General features: G+C 42.3%; 1 protein-coding gene across 2 annotated transcripts in view; it reads left to right on the top strand.

Annotated features, from left to right (window-relative positions):
* The window catches only part of KCNG3 (potassium voltage-gated channel modifier subfamily G member 3), a 44,095-nt gene extending 27,998 nt beyond the window's left edge, over window positions 1-16,097 (top strand). For both annotated transcript variants that reach the window (XM_032410396.1, XM_032410395.1), the window contains exon 2: window positions 14,365-16,097. In XM_032410396.1, the coding sequence (XP_032266287.1) occupies window positions 14,365-15,010 (646 nt within the window). In that variant the 3' untranslated portion in view covers window positions 15,011-16,097. The remainder of the gene's footprint in view (window positions 1-14,364) is intronic.
* Window positions 16,098-16,815: the final 718 nt, after the last annotated feature.

Raw genomic sequence — 16,815 nt, 5'->3', positions numbered from 1 at the left:
AGAGAGAGAGAGAGTATGAGTGGGGGGTGGGGCAGAAGCAGAGGGAGAGAGAGAGAATCCTCAAGCAGACTTCCTGCTGAGAACAGAGCCGTCTCGGGACTGGATCCCAGGACCTTGAGATGATGACCTGAGCTGAAATCAAGAGTCGGATGCTTAACTGACAGCCACCTAGGCGCCCCAAGATGTTGATGAAATTCTTTACAGAATTTCACTCTAGAAAGATGATTTCTGTCTTTCCATCTGTTAAGAAAATGAAGAAGATGGTTCAGAGTGGCTGCTTTCTCTTGTAGTGAGATTTTTCTGGGTGGTTTCCCTTTCTTTACTTGCCTTTCAGTTTAGGGACAGCCTGGTTCCCTCTGCCTCCTACATCTCGCCGGGAGGTCTGGGACAGTGACGAATGTCTGCCGAGTGCCGGCGTCTGCTCACATCCTTGTAGCTGGAGTCTCTACCTCGCCATAGCCTGCCAGTGGCAGGGTTCTGCTGAAGGCCTCTGACATCCATCTCCCATCATTTCATCTCATTTCCTTCCTGTCATCTCCCGCTAGTTTGGGCCTCCCATTTGTCTTACCTGTGTCAGAGCCTTCCTGACTGTTCACACCCTCCAGCCATCCCATACACCCCTGCCCGGTGCACATTCCCACAGTCCACTTGGCCTCTTCCGAGCTCAGGGGTCTGGCAGCATGCCCGGCACATAGTAACCTCTTAAGAAATGCTTATTAAATGAATGAATCCACCTGTTGCCAAATCTTTAATGGGTTTCCTTTGCCGTAACTTGACTTTCATAATTCACCAGCTTCACTGTCAGGCTTCTGTGTACACACCCAGCCATAATTCCCACAGTCACCCCCTCTTCCACTGCACATCTCACTTTGCAACCAAGTGAGGCCCCTGTTCTCTGAGCACCACAGTACTTTTCTGCTGTGCTTTTTCTGACTTGGCCCCTCTGCTCCTTTTCCTACTGTCACTGCATGGTTTTTGGCCTTTATTTTTGCTTTTGAATATTTTGTGGTCCTCTAACCAGACCTCCTGTTTTCAGTCTCTCCTCTAGCAGAAATGTCCATGTTGCAGACTTAGCACCCTAGCTAGCCACCAACTTAGCCTGGTGCTTGTTTCCTCAACTATAAGATAGGGATAATGCAATAGTGATGACCAACTTATGGGCTCTGAAGAATAATAATATATAGTTCAAAGTTATTTTATTTTTTTTTAAAGATTTTATTTATTTATTTGACAGAGAGAGAGATAGCAAGAGAGGGAACACAAGCAGGGGGAGTAGGAGAGGGAGAAGCAGGCTTCCTGCTGAGCAGGGAGCCCGATGCGGAGCTCAATCCCAAGACCCTGGGATCATGACCCGAGCCGAAGGCAGACGCTCAACCACTGAGCCACTCAGGCACCCCAATCTCCCTCATTCTCTTGGGATAACTTATCACTGTTAATAATTTGATCACTTGGCCCCATTCCTGGGTACATTTGTACCTATAAAAATGACTTGGTATATTTAAAGCACCAACCTCCTAGTCATTTTAATAAATGGTACCTGTGATCATTGCCATCAGATAAACTTCCATCTTTGTCACCTGCTGCCTCCATTAGGCTTTTTTTTAAAAAAAAGCTTAAGTGTAGCTGCTTTCACATCTCCAAATTTACCCAATACTTTCCTGCCTTTGCTTGTGCTGGTCTTACCATGACAAATTAAATTGCCACTTTTTTTTTTTTTTAAAGATTTTTTTTTTTTTATTTATTTGACAGAGAGAGAGACACAGCGAGAGAGGGAACACAAGCAGGGGGAATGGGAGAGGGAGAAGCAGGCCTCCCGTGGAGCAGGGAGCCCGATGCGGGGCTCAATCCCAGGACCCCGGGATCATGACCTGAGCCGAAGGCAGACGCTTACCGCCTGAGCCACCCAGGCGCCCCGCCACTTTTTTTTTTTTAAGAGATTTTATTCATTTATTTGACAGAGAGAGAGAGCATATCAAGGGGAGCAGCCGGCAGAGGGAGAGGGAGAAGCAGGCTCCCCACTGAGCAGGGAGCTGGATGTGGGACTCCATCCCAGGACCCTGGAATCATGAACTGAGCCAAAGGCAGATGCGCAACTGACTGAAACACCCAGGTGCCCCTAAATTGCCACTTTTTCAAAGAAGCCTTCCATAATCCCTTAGGTGAAGGAAAACTTACCTTTTTCTAAACTTCGTGCATGTTGATTACAGCATTTATTATCACTTTCTATGTTTTATATTTGAGTGTATATGGGTAGGTTGTTGTTGGAGAGGGGATGTCTTAACTTTTCACTAAGTTTTAAATTTGGGGGGGACTAAGTTATAGTTTGTCTTTCTCCTCCTCCTCGTCTCCCATTAACCAGTTTTTAAAGGATATGATAAAGGATACAAAACAACAGCCAGATGAAGAAATACATAGGGCAAGGTATCGAGAAAGGGTGTGGAGCTTCCATGCCCTCTCCAGGTGCACCATTCTCCCCAGATCTCCATGTGTTCACAAACCCAGAGGCTCAAAACTTGAAATTGTATATATATATATTTTTTTAAGTAACATCTGTGCCCGACGTGGGGCTTGAACTCATGACCCTGAGGTCAAGAGTCATATACTGTACTGACTGAGCCAGCTAGGCATCCCCAAAATTGTATCTTTTATTTATTTATTTATTTATTTTTAAAAAAGAGTTTATTTATTTATTTATTTGAGAGAGAGAGAGAGAGAAACAGCATGAGAGGGGAGAGGGTCAGAGGGAGAAGCAGGCTCCCTGCTGAGCCGGGAGCCCGATGTGGGACTCGATCCCAGGACTCCGGGACCATGACCTGAGCCGAAGGCAGTCACTTAACCAACTGAGCCACCCAGGTGCCCCAAAATTGTATCTTTTAAAAAAAACTTCTTATTTTGAAATAAGTTTATACTCACAAGAGGTTGCAGAAATAGTGCAGAGAGTTCCAGTGTACCCTTCATTCGGCTTCCTCCAGTGATAACATCTTACATAACTATAGTTAAATGCTATCTGTAATTCATCTTTCTAGACCTCTCTGTGGCTCTGTAGAGTCTGGTATACAGTAGGTACTCATTAGCCTTATTGCGTGATGAATGAATTAATGTGCTCCATGGGCTTAGAACCACAGCCAAGTAATAGATTGTCATCCCATCCTTATTACTCCAGGACATTGGCTTGCCCTGGCTAGTACTGACCTGTCTCAGGAGACTCAGACCAAAGCCATGGACATTTCCTGACTCTCTTCATGAACCCTTTAGTTGACCCACCAGGCAGGGAGGACGAGAAAGCGTTCTAGAACTTATTTCAAAATAATACCTGAGGAGGGATATGGGTGCATGTGTGTGTGTGTATGTGTGTGTGTACGGAGGAATTAGCTATGAGCTGATGGTTGATGGGACTGGATATTTGGGGGTTCATAATACCATTCTGTCTTCTTTTGCATATTGAATGGGTCTCAATTCTTCATCTCAAAAGTTACACACACACACACACACACACACACACACACACACACTGCCACATTGCCAAAGCATTATAACCATTTCTTAGGTTTTAGAATCCATCTCTATTAAGTCACACTAGCAAGACAGATCTCCTAGCAAGATACCTACTACCTCAGGTTCTACCACAGTGCACTTAATTCATGTATTTGGGTTGAAAATGGAACTGATTATTATGCCTAAAGGAGAAGGGAAGGGTTATGGAAACACTCTGAAGTTTGATGGAGATCTACATAGGATGAGTTGCCCCCTGTCCTAGCAGAGCAGGTGGTGTGGTCCTTGGATGTACAGTCAAGGTCTTGGTTGTTCCTTTGTAGGAGGTCACTGGTCCCTCTTTATCTATAAAGAGAGAATGTGGATCTGGTGCCTGGATTGCTAAAACAGGACAGAGAGATGACAGAGAGAAGTGGTGCTGTGCAGTTAGGAGGTGGCGCCCCGTTTTACTCAGGCAGGGAGAGAACCACATGCTCCTCTTTGCTACTCTGGGAGTAAGTGGTCAGTGGGGGAATAGATCTAGCAGAATTACAGCAGCCCCTTAACTCCAAGTAGGGAGCCCAGTCTTGCATAGCCAATCCTCAACTCCCGGTGGCCTTTCTGTTTATCACTGTCCTTCTCCTGCTAGTATTCTAAAGAAATGGCCATCCAAACACAGGCATGAGTAAACACATAGTATCAAGTGGGGAACATAAAATAACAAGTATAGGGGCACCTGGGTGGCTCAGTCGGTTAAGCATCTGCCTTCCGCTCGGGTCATGATCCCAGGGTCCTGGGATCGAGCCCTGCATCGGGCTACCTGCTCAGTGGAAAGCAGGCTTCTCCCTCATTCTCCCTCTGTGCTCTCTCTCTTTCTCTCTCATATAAATAAATAAGTCTTAAAAAATAAAATAACAAGTATACAATGATTACAGCAATAAGGAAATACATAAATCCCAGCCAAGATTCAGTGTAGTACATAACCAATGAGTATGTATTATCAGTCTGCCATTTGTGAGCTGTGGGGCATGAGCAAATGAGTTGTCTTTACTTCAGTTTCCTCTGTCATAAGTGGTGAAAATAACAAACCCTATTACATTTCGTTGTGAGAATTAAATTAATACATGTGAATTTAGAGAAAGATGCTTGGTACTTGAGTGGGTACAGAATCTGTTTGTATTTATTCTCATTATTGTTCTAGGTTGGAAGATAAAAAGATGTGAATGATACAGATTTTTTTTTTTTGAAGGTAATTAAAGTGCACAAGAAAAATCAAGATTTGTTTTTAAAATTCTGCTATTTTCCCCATTCAACTTACTATTTTTTTTTTAAAGATTTTATTTATTTATTTGACAGAGAGAGACACAGTGAGAGAGGGAACGCAAGCAGGGGGAGCGGGAGAGGGAGAAGCAGGCTCCCACTGAGCAGGGAGCCCGATGCGTGGCTCGATCCTAGGACCCTGGGATCATGACCTGAGCTGAAGGCAGACGCTTAACAACTGAGCCACCCAAGCGCCCCTCAACTTACTATTATGGAGAAAACTCTTGTAAGGACATAAAAGACACTCTAGGTAATGTGGTGACATTGACGTGCAGTGTGTTGGAAATTTTTATTCCACCGTGTTATTCTTACACTGTATGTGCCTGTTAGAAATGTGATTGGAAAAAAAAAAAGAGATGTGATTGGAAATGCCTTGTACATTTAGGCCTGAAAGCCTGGGGTAGGAAGCGTGTGACTTTTCCTTTTGTGGCATTCCTGGGGTCGTGCTGGTCAGTTCAAGCTGCTGACAACTCCATCATGGTGATTGCTCTTCTATTTGGGCATGCTTTATACTTTTTCTTAAATTTGTTATTAAACTGGGCAAATAATACACGCTCGTGGTAAAGCATTTAACGGTACAAAAGGGAATGAAGTAAAAAGTGAGTTTCTGTCCTGCATCAGGTTCCCAGGTTCCCTCCCTAGAGGCAGCAACTGGTGTTAATGGTTTCTTGAGTATTCTTCCAGAACATGTGTGTGCACACACACATTCACACAATCATAGCATAATTTATGTACTGTTCTGCACCCGTACGTCTTGAAGAATGTTTCACATCAAAACACAGTAATGCACCTTATTCCTTTTCTTACCCACGTAGTATAAGGTAGAGTCATAAAGTTGCCGATATCAATTTCATATGATTCAACCTAATAACTTTGGGAAATATATTTATATAGTCAATCTCCTATGCATAGATGTTTCTCTATCTTTTTTTATCCTTGTGTATTACAAGCAGTGGATCTCATTGTACAGTTCTTGTGTGAATATGAGGGTAAGTGTGTGGGATAAACTCTTGCAGTGGATGGCTGGGTCTCATGTGCTGTATTAAGCTTGATATATCCTGCCAATTACTCTTTTAAATGGCTTTACCAATTTATGCTGCAGCCAGCAGTGTATGAGAATATAGGCAGAATTCTTGAAAGAAGAAAGAATGGAAGGCTAGAGCGTTCATCCTTGCCTTCTCTTTCTACTCAGGAAGGCACTGAACTGATCTCCTTTTGAGTGTGAAGGGAGGACTGTGAGCCCAGAGATGTCTGTAACAACAATAATTATAGCCACAATCTGTTAAGAACTTATTATTATTTTTTTCACTTACTATTATTTTATATTATTTCATTTAATTCTTATGACAACCTAAGAGATAAGTTCTATTATTGTCACCATTTAACTGATGAAGAAAATTCAGGAGGAGAAATTAAATAGCTTATCCAAAGTTCCATGGTGAGTTACTAGTGGAAAGGGGTGGCCTGCCTCAAGATCCTGCTATCTTCCTCCCTGTGCTGTATAGTTTCATGTACAAAAGAAGGATATAGTATTTTTATTTTGGGTAAAAAATGACCAAAGTCTATTATCTTTACACACACACACACACACACACACACACACTTGTCTTTAAGGAACTTATATTTCCTCTTTCCCCACCAAAACAATAAGGTTGATTTTTAAAATCCTATTCCAATTTAAAGATAATTTGAAGCTATTATGTCAAAAATATACCTGTACTTCTGTGTTTGTTGCCGCATTATTTACAATAGCCAAGACTTGGAAACCATGTAAGTGTCCATCGACAGATGAGTGAATGAGAATGTGGCGTGTATGTAATGGAATATTATTCATCCATATAAAGAAGGAAATCTTGCCATTTATGACAATATGAATGGACCTTGAGGGCATTTTGCTAAGTGAAATAGGTCAGACAAAGAAAGATAAATACTGTATAATCTTACTTACAAGTGGAATCTAAAAAGAACCAAACTCAAAGATAGAGAGAACAGTTGCCAGAGGAGGCCCTAGGGATGGGAGGAATGTGGGTGAAGGTGTCAAAAGGTACAGACTTCCGGTTACAAGGTCAATTGTTCTGTGGGGATGTAATGTACAGCATGGTGATTATAGCCAACCATCCTGTATTGTATATTTGAAAGTTGCTGATAAGTAGGTCTTAAAAGTTCTCATCACAAGGAAAAATATTTGTAACTATGTGAAGTGATGAATGTTAACTAAACTTATTGTGGCATTGTGTTGTATATCTAAAACTAATAAAGTGTTATATATCAGTAACATCACAATAAAACTGGAAGAAATAGAATAGAAAACAAATTTCATTTTATTTAATTAATTTATTTATTTTAGAGATTTTATTTATTCATTAGAGGGAGCGAGAGAGAGCACACAAGCAGGGGGAGGGGCAAAGGGAGAGGGAGAAGCAGACTCCCCGCTGAGCTGGGAGCCTGACGTGGGGCTCGATCCCAGGACCTGGAGATCATGACATAAGTTGAAGGCAGACACTTAACCATCTGAGCCACCCAGTCGCCCCTAGAAAACAAATTTTAAAGATAATTTAATAGGAATAGTTATTGGGATTTGAATTAATATAGCATTTTCTTATGTCATATTCTTTTTCATTTCATTTTATTTTATTATTATTTAAAAAAATTTTTTGGAGAGGAAGAGCAGTGGGAAAGAGCAGAGGGAGAGAGAATTTTAAGGAGGCTCCAGGCCCAGTGCAGAGCCCCTTGTGGGGCTCGATCTCATGACCCTGAGATCATGACCTCAGCTGAAGTCAAGAGTTGGACCCTTAACTGACTGAGCCACCCAGGTGTCCCTATGCTATATTCTTACACATTGTGATATTATACTTATTTTTTTATAAAGATTTTATTTATTTATTTATTTATTTATTTGACAGAGAGAGTGACAGTGAGAGAGGGAACACAAGCAGGGGGAGCGTGAGAGGGAGAAGCAGGCTTCCCGCGGAGCAGGGAGCCTGATGCGGGGCTCGATCCCAGGACCCTGGGACCATGACCTGAGCCGAAGGCAGACGCTTAACGACTGAGCCACCCAGGCGCCCCTATACTTATTTTTAATATAGTTTTGTTATAATTACATATGTATATATGTACATATATATGTACAAATGTGTTTACATGTATAAAATTTATAACATGCATGTAATAACTATTTCAGATGGTTTTCTGTTCTGTTGTATGTTTGTGTAGTTCATTCAGCTTCATCAGATCAATTATCTGGTAAAAATATTCAGTCTTTGGGGGCGCCTGGGTGGCTAAGTCGTTAAGCGTCTGCCTTCGGCTCAGGTCATGATCCCAGGGTCCTGGGATCGAGCCCCGCATCGGGCTCCCTGCTCCGCGGGAAGCCTGCTTCTCCCTCTCCCACTCCCCCTGCTTGTGTTCCCTCTCTCGCTGTGTCTCTCTCTGTCAAATAAATAAATAAAATCTTAAAAAAAAAAAAGAAGTATATCAATAAAAAGAAGGTTTATTTATTGTAGAGAGAGAGCACATGAGTGGGAGGGGCAGAAGGAGGGGGAGAGAGGATCTCAAGCAGACCCTGCCCTAAGCGTGGAGCCCAACCTAAGGCTAGATCCCCAGACCCAGAGATCATGACCTGAGCCAAAACCAAGAGTCAGATGTTTAACCGACTGTGCCACACAGGCACCCCCCCCATTTTAACCTTTTTTTTTTTTTAAATATTTTTATTTATTTATTGAGAGAGATAGTGATAGAGAGAGAGCATGAGAGGGGGAGAGTCAGAGGGAGAAGCAGACTCCCCGCTGAGCAAGGAGCCCGATGCGGGACTTGATCCCGGGACTCCAGGATCATGACCTGAGCCGAAGGCAGTCGCTTAAACAACTGAGCCACCCAGGCGCCCCCATTTTAACCATTTTTAAGGGTACACTTCAGTAACATTATAGGTATATTCACATCATTATGAAATGGATCTCCAGAACATTTTCATCCTGCGAATCTGTAACTATCTGCCTATTAAAAAACAACTCCTGTTTCTCCTCCCCTGCTAGTCCCCGGTAACCACCATTCGACTTTTTATTTCTATGAATTTGACTACTTTAGATAATCTCATAAAAGTGAAATCATATAGTATTTGTCTTTTTGTGGCTGGATTATTTCACTTAGCATAATGTACTCAAGGTTCATCTATTTTGTAGCATGTGACAGATTTCCTTCCTTTGTAATGCTGAATAATACTCCATTGTATGTATATACCACATTTGTTTATCCATTCATTGTTGATGGACCTTTGGGTTGCTTCCATCTCTTGGCTGTTATGAATAGCGCTGCTATGAACACAGGTGTGCAAATATCGCTTCTAGACCCTGCTTTCAAGTCTTTGGATATGTACCCTGAAGCAAGATTGCTGGATCATGTGGTAGTTCTATTTTTCATTTTTTTGAGGAGCCCCCCCTAATGATTTCCTTAGTGACTGCACCATTTTGAAATCCCACCAACAGTGACCAAAGGGTCTGATTTCACCATACCTCCACCAACACTTGTTATTTTTTTGTTTTTTTTTTTAATAGTAGTCATCCTGATGGGTGTGAGGATACATCCTCATGGTTTTAATTTGCATTTCTCAGATGATTAGTGATGTTGAGCCTCTTTTCATATGCTTGTTGGCCATTATATATCATTTTTGAGAAATGTTTATCGAGCCCTTTGCTAAGTTTTTAATTAGGTTATTTGATTTTTTTTGTTGAGTTTTAGGAATTCTTCATATATCTTGGATGTTGACCCTTGATCCTTTATCAGATATATGATTTGCAAATAACTTCTCCCTTTCTATAGATTGCCTTTTCTGATTAAAAAAACATAAAATTAAAAAATTTTTTAAAGATTTATTTATTCATTGTAGAGAGAGAGAGAGAAAGCGCATGAGTGGGAAGGGCAGGAGAGGGAGAAAGAATCTCAAACAGACACTGCATTGAGCATGCAGTGATTTAAAGATTTATTTAGGGGTGCCTGGGTGGCTCAGTCTGTTGAGCGTCTGCCTTTGGCTCAGGTCATGATCCCAGGGTCCTGGGATCGAGTCCCACATCAGGCTCCTTGCTCAGCAGGGAGCCTGCTTCTCCCTCTGCCTGCCATTCCCCATTTGTGTGCGCTCTCTCTCTCTCTGACAAATAAAGTAAATAAAAATCTTTAAAAAAAAGAAACATCATTAAAAAAAGATTTATTTATTTGAGAGAGAGAGAGAGCGAGAGTGTGGGGGGTCGGGTGGTGGGGAGGAGCAGAGGGAGAAAGAAACGCAAGCAGATTCTGAGCTTAGCGTGGAGTTCATTGTGCGGTTCAATCTCACAACCCTGAGATCAGACCTGAGCAGAGACCAAGAGTTGGTGGATCAACAAAGTGGGCCACCCAGGCGCCCCTGTAGATTGCCTTTTCACTCTGCTCAGAGATTGAATCCTTTGACACACAAAAGTGTTTGAGTTTGATGTAGTCCCATTTGTCTATTTTTGCTTTTGGGGTCATACCCAAGAAATCACTGCCAAGTCCAATGTCATGAAGTTTTTTCCCTGTTTTCTTCAAGGAGTTTTATGGTTTGAGGTCTGTAATCCATTTTGAGTTAATTTTTGTATAAGGTTTCAGAAAAGGGTCCAACTGAATTTGATACCCTTTTGGATGGTGTGCTTCGGTAATCCCTTGAAGGTCCCAGAAGAACCTAAAAGCTTCTTGTGGCTGTGGAGTGGCTATCCCAGGCCCTTGAGTTCTTTCAAAGTCATTTACATTGTACTGGACAAACATCTGTGGGCACTTGCTAAGTGTCTGATGGGTCTGGGAAATGAGAGAAGGTAACAGAAATAAGGCGGGAAACTTCTGGGGTGATGTGAATGCTGTATATCTTGATAGGAGTTTGGATGATAGAGGTTATGCCTTTATCAAAACTCAGTGAATGCACACTTAAGGTTTGTGTATTTCATTGCATGTAAAGTTTACATCAAAAGAAAAAAATTGCCACCGCAATCTCTCAGTTGTGTGACCTTGGCAAAGATGTTTAACTTCTTAACCTCAGTTCCATCATCTGGAAAATGGGGCTGTCAGGGGAAATACACACTTCATAGAGTTCTAGAAAAGGAAAGGACTAAATGAAGCGATATCCGTAAAGTGCTTTGCACAGTGCCCAATGGAAAGGCTTCAAGAAGTGGTAACTATTTTTATTAGCCATGAATTCATAGGCTTCTGTGTTTGGGCCTCGAAAGAAATCAGAATGGGCTTCCAAGGAATATGGTGTCCCTCCTATCTTCTCCTTTTTTTTTTTTTAAAGATTTTATTTATTTATTTGACAGAGAGAGACACAGCGAGAGAGGGAACACAAGCAGGGGGAGTGGGAGAGGGAGAAGCAGGCTTCCCGCGGAGCAGGGAGCCCGATGCCCGGCTCGATCCCAGGACCTGAGCCGAAGGCGGAGGCTTCATGACTGAGCCACCCAGGCGCCCCCCTCAGTATCTTCTTTCGTTCTCTTTTCCTGTTTGTTTTTGATAGAAGTAACCTTGGGGAGCCCCCGACTGTTGGCTATAGCCCTGAGTAAAACAGTACTCAGTTTTCTAGCAGTTGTCGGTGGTGGCTTTGGCAAGAATGCCATTTGGAAACCTGGGGCGTTTTGGCAGCCTTCGTCATGTTTGTTGTCGGAGACTGCCTTGGCAGAGTCCTAGGTGAAAGAGGGATGCCTGGGGCGTCTCACTGATTCATCCCTTTGGCATGGAATTCTGGATAAACTGCGTCTGACTTGGGGAGGGGGGTGGGCAGGAAGAGCCCAGAGGGCCTCATTACAGAGGTGTTTACCTCTTTGAAATTCCCTTACTGAGGGATTATTTGGATTTCCTCCTTTTTAATCTGAACAACTTTGGCTGCTGGTGGAAATAATTAGAACATGTTCTGGTATTTTTTGGCACCATTAGAATTTTTGCTCTTCTTAATTGAATAGAGTCTTCGGGCTTTATTGCTGGGAGAGCCCTTACAGGATCCGTGCGAGTGCGCCGCCCGGCAGGCCCCTTCGAGCAGGCGCGGCAGCAGGCCTTGGGCACCGCTTGGCTGCGGGGCTCTCTCTCCAGGCTGGCTGGGGAGGAGACACAGCACTCTAGCTGGAGAAGCGGTGCACTTTAACCACAGCCAATCTAAGAAAATGAGGACCATCACTACTGTGTGCTGCTGCAATCCCTTTGGAGCGTGCATCGTACTGCTTACCATATAGACCCGTTTATTACCTAGGATAGCATCCAATTTAGAGGTCTCGGCAGCTTAATGCAAAAAAGATGTATTTGTTGCTCACATATCTTGTCCAATCTGAGTCAGGGTGGGGAATGTCTGTCTCTTTGTACGGACACGCAAGGGCTTGGGCTGGTAGGGGCCCCAGCCATCTTGTAGCCGTCTAGGACACCTGCCTTCCAGGTTGCCATGGCAGGGAAGAGAATTAGCACTCACCCTTCTGTGCTTTTGCCCAGAAGTGATAGAGGTCATTTTGCTCATGGCTCATTGGTCTAAACTGGTCATATGACCCTGCCTACCTGCAGGGGGGCTGAAAATATGGGGGTACCTATGGAATAGTTGATGAGTGTTACCATGGAGAAGTCATATGTGGTATTCTATTTGCTAAAACTACATATTGGAAAAAAAATGCATCTTCTATTCTCTAGAACTACCAAGTTTCTTTACCCGCCCACTTTCCTAAGCCTCCAGATTCAAAGAGGCCATCATGGCGGCTGCTCTTACTGATGGCCTGGTGGGGACAGGGCAGCTGTGGCCAACCACAGGGTAATGGCATTCGTGAGCAGAGCAGCGGATAATACAGTAGAGGAATAGTGGGGGCAGCGTGGCTTCATGCTGACTTGGTGTGGTTACTTTGTGTGGTAGGCTGAAAAACACTCCCCGTTTTGCCCCAAACATATCAGGTCCTAATCCCTGGAACCAGCGGGTGTTACTTATATGGCAGAAGGCGTTTTGCAGATGTGATTAAATTAAGGATCTTGAGATGAGGGGGTTATCCTGGCTTAGCCCAGTGGGCCCTAAATGCTATCACATGTATCCTCATAAGAAGGAAGCAGAGGGATCTGACACTGTGACGGAAGAGGAGGCGGAGACTGGAGGGATAGAGTGACAAGCCAAAGAATGCCCACAGCCCCCAGAAACTGGAAGAGGCAAGGAGTGGATTCTCCCCTGGAGCCCCTGAAGGGATTGTGGCCCAGGAACTGGGGAACAGGGCAAGAGCAAGAATTTTCTTTCTATACTCTCTTTTTTCATCTTTTAAATTTTTTTTTTTTTTTAAAGATTTTATTTATTTATTTGACAGAGAGAGAGAGCGAGAGCAGGAACACAAGCAGGGGGAGTGGGAGAGGGAGAAGCAGGCTTCCTGCCGAGAAGGGAGCCCGATGTGGGACTCGATCCCAGGACCCTGGGATCATGACCTGAGCCGAAGGCAGACGCTTAACGACTGAGCCACCCAGGCGCCCTTTCATCTTTTAAATTTAAACCGTGTGAATGTACTACCTATTCAGTAAATAAAATTAACCTTTACAGCCCTGCCAACCCTATAGTAGGGGAACATGGTTCAATTTATTTATTCAAGGCTTTATTTATATAAAGGCTTCCAAAACAGTGTGCTGAGATTTAATTTCCTCAGCCTTGGGGAGTGCAGGCAAGGGCCAGGGGAGCCAGAGCCCCCCGGGTTGCTGTCTTCGACTTCAAGAATACTACCCCTTGCTGCCAGGGTGCTATGTAAATATTTTTATTTCCAACGCGTGCAGTGATGTGGAAAGGTTGGTCAATACAGCTCTAGGAGAAATGTGGCCTTATATTTTAAAATACATGTCACATAAAAATAGCTATGGAAAACAAACCAACCAACCGGTTGGGTCCTTGCGGAAGAATCTAGTGATTATTTCACTCCAATGCAGGAGCCCTCAGCCTTTTTTCCATGGTGACCCTTGCAACGAGGGTGGTCATGACCTGGCGCAGTCCCAGTGAGGCTACTGGCGCTCCTGCCAAACCCCCAAACTAGCTCAGCTTCCGTGTTTCCCACAGGAGCCCACAGGAAAAGAAAGCAGTGTAACATGTTAGGAAATGATCTTGAGTTCACTCTTATTTACCAAGAACTAACTCATTGAAAACTTGGGTATGTCCACCATCTGTCAGAACAGTCATTCTGACCTGCCTCATAACTGACATCACAGTGGGGACCGCTGTCCTCACAGTGTAAGGAACATTTCATATTGTGGCTAGCTGCATGGAAGGTCATTTTAAAACACCAAGTAAGAGATCAATTTCCTAAAAGATTAGTGACAGGCAAAAAAAAAAAAAAAAAAAAAAAAAAACTTGGTGGTATTACATGCAGTATATAAATAGAAACTTGATCAATTCAATTTTCATTTGAACTGTAATCTTTGTTGTTCTGTCGTGTCCTGGTGGGTCTGATGATGTTGGTAATGCTGTCTGTTCTTTATGTTTTCTGGAAAAAGTAACTGAAGTCGTTTGTCGGTGTAGTACTATCTGAAGATATCTAAGAGCTATTAAAATGCTTAAAAATAAAATGATCAATTCTTCTTTTGTTCTCTTGACAGGATAATTGAAGCTATCTGCATAGGTTGGTTCACTGCAGAGTGCATCGTGAGGTTCATCGTCTCCAAAAACAAGTGTGAGTTTGTCAAGAGACCCCTGAACATCATTGATTTACTGGCAATCACACCGTATTACATCTCCGTGTTAATGACAGTGTTTACGGGCGAGAACTCTCAACTCCAGAGGGCTGGAGTCACCTTGAGGGTGCTTAGAATGATGAGGATTTTTTGGGTGATTAAGCTTGCCCGTCACTTCATTGGTCTCCAGACACTTGGTTTGACTCTCAAACGATGTTACCGAGAGATGGTTATGTTACTCGTCTTCATTTGTGTTGCCATGGCAATCTTTAGTGCACTTTCTCAGCTTCTTGAACATGGGTTGGACCTGGAAACATCCAACAAGGACTTCGCCAGCATCCCTGCTGCCTGCTGGTGGGTGATTATCTCTATGACTACAGTTGGCTATGGAGATATGTATCCTATCACCATGCCTGGAAGAATTCTTGGAGGAGTTTGTGTTGTCAGTGGGATTGTTCTCTTGGCGTTACCTATCACTTTTATCTACCATAGCTTCGTGCAGTGTTATCATGAGCTCAAGTTTAGATCAGCTAGATATAGTAGAAGCCTCTCTGCTGAGTTCCTCAATTAATGCATTGCAAATCGATTCTTACGTACACTTTGATAGAAAGAGTTGATGCTACTTCCTATTCATCATGCGTTTCTTGCTGGGTGAGCACTACAGTGGTACTGTCATCATGTTGGTAGGGTAAAAATTATCCTTCCCAGCTGAAGGGATGAAAAAATTTCCTTATAATGGAGTAAACAGGATTGACACTTCAAAGGAAAAGTAATAACTCCTAGAATAAATTTTAGGATCTTATTTTATTTAGGCTTGTCTCCTCCTTGCCTTGAACAATTACACTTTTTGTGTTTGTTTTAAAGTATATTATTTGAACATTTTAAAACTGAAAGGTACTATTTTCCAAATGTTTTTCTGTCTTATGAATTCAGAAGAAGCTTGGAAGTTACAGTGTTTTTTGTTGGAGAGTAACATTTTCATTTCTAAATGTTTTATAATCTCTCATATCAATGTCAGAAGTATCCTGGAAACATATGTCACACGCAGGAACTGTTTAACAAATACTTTAAAAATTTGGCCAAATTTTAAACTGTATAATGGAGCTAGATAACAAGCAAGGATAGTATTTGAAAAACTTTTCCAGCATATTTCTCAATTCCCTGATTTATTTTTGTTTCTATTATTCACCTTATCATACAGCTTCATGGAAGCTTGAGCATGTTTTCTTTTTTCCATTTTGGTTTTCTTTTATCTCTTTACTGAAATGACTCAACAGAGTATTTCAGAATGAGGAGAGCTTGTATTGTTTAGCATTTTATTGGAGTTCATTTTACTTGAATTCATTGCTGTTACTAGGTGATAATTGTCCTAACATTCAGATGTCCAAACAAGAATATTTCCAACATAAAAATGGTAATAGAGATAGTTTGATATTACAACCCATATTTATCTTCTTCTGCTCTTAATTTTTTTCCATGGGTTTAATAAGACTTACCAGATGAAAGGATGTTTATGTAGCCTTTTTATACCAAAGTCATACTTAGATGTTGTCACTGGATTATCATAAAAAGAGAAATTAAATATTTCCTTACTCTTGGTTGCTATGTAGCTAAGCCAATTTTAAGCCAGCTAAAAACAATGAATATAGGGGCGCCTGGGTGGCTCAGTCGTTGGGCGTCTGCCTTCGGCTCAGGTCATGATCCCAAGGTCCTGGGATCAAGCCCCGCATCAGGCTCCCTGCTCTGCGGGAAGCCTGCTTCTCCCTCTCCCACTCCCCCTGCTTGTGTTCCCTCTCTTGCTGTGTCTCTCTCTGTCAAATAAATAAATAAAAATCTTAAAAAAAAAAAAAAACAATGAATATATAATTGTTTGATCTGAGCTTCACCATTTTGAATTGCAGCTACACCAAAACTTCTTATATCAATATTGAACAATATGCCACATTAATCTGGGTAGATTATTAGGACTAGATAATATAAAACTGATGACTATTTAGTACTAAATTTTAGCAATATGAATTAAGATTTTGCTTTGTTAACCAGTTGCCATAAAGAAGTCGGTAGATAAACACAAAAAATTAAAGTTATAGATTCACAAATAGTTTAATGTTGTACACTGTAATTTAATGGGAGTGTAGAGGGTCGGTAGAGAAGGGATGGGACCTGGATATATTTATTGAAGAACAGAAATGTTCCTTTGAAGAATAATAGCCATCATCTAGTTCAGACCTCAGTTAGTACAGGTAGACAATCAGGGTAAGAGAGGATATGACTGTGGAGGAATTAGGGCCAAAACCTGGGTCACTAGAAACCTACCTACCTGGCCCAGCAGCTTTCCTTTTTTTTTTTTTTTTAAGATTATTTATTTGAGAAAGA

The sequence above is a fragment of the Phoca vitulina genome, unplaced genomic scaffold (genome assembly GCF_004348235.1).
Source record: "Phoca vitulina isolate PV1807 unplaced genomic scaffold, GSC_HSeal_1.0 scaffold12, whole genome shotgun sequence".
NCBI lineage: Eukaryota > Metazoa > Chordata > Mammalia > Carnivora > Phocidae > Phoca > Phoca vitulina.
This window is presented reverse-complemented; position numbering and strand designations above follow the sequence as displayed.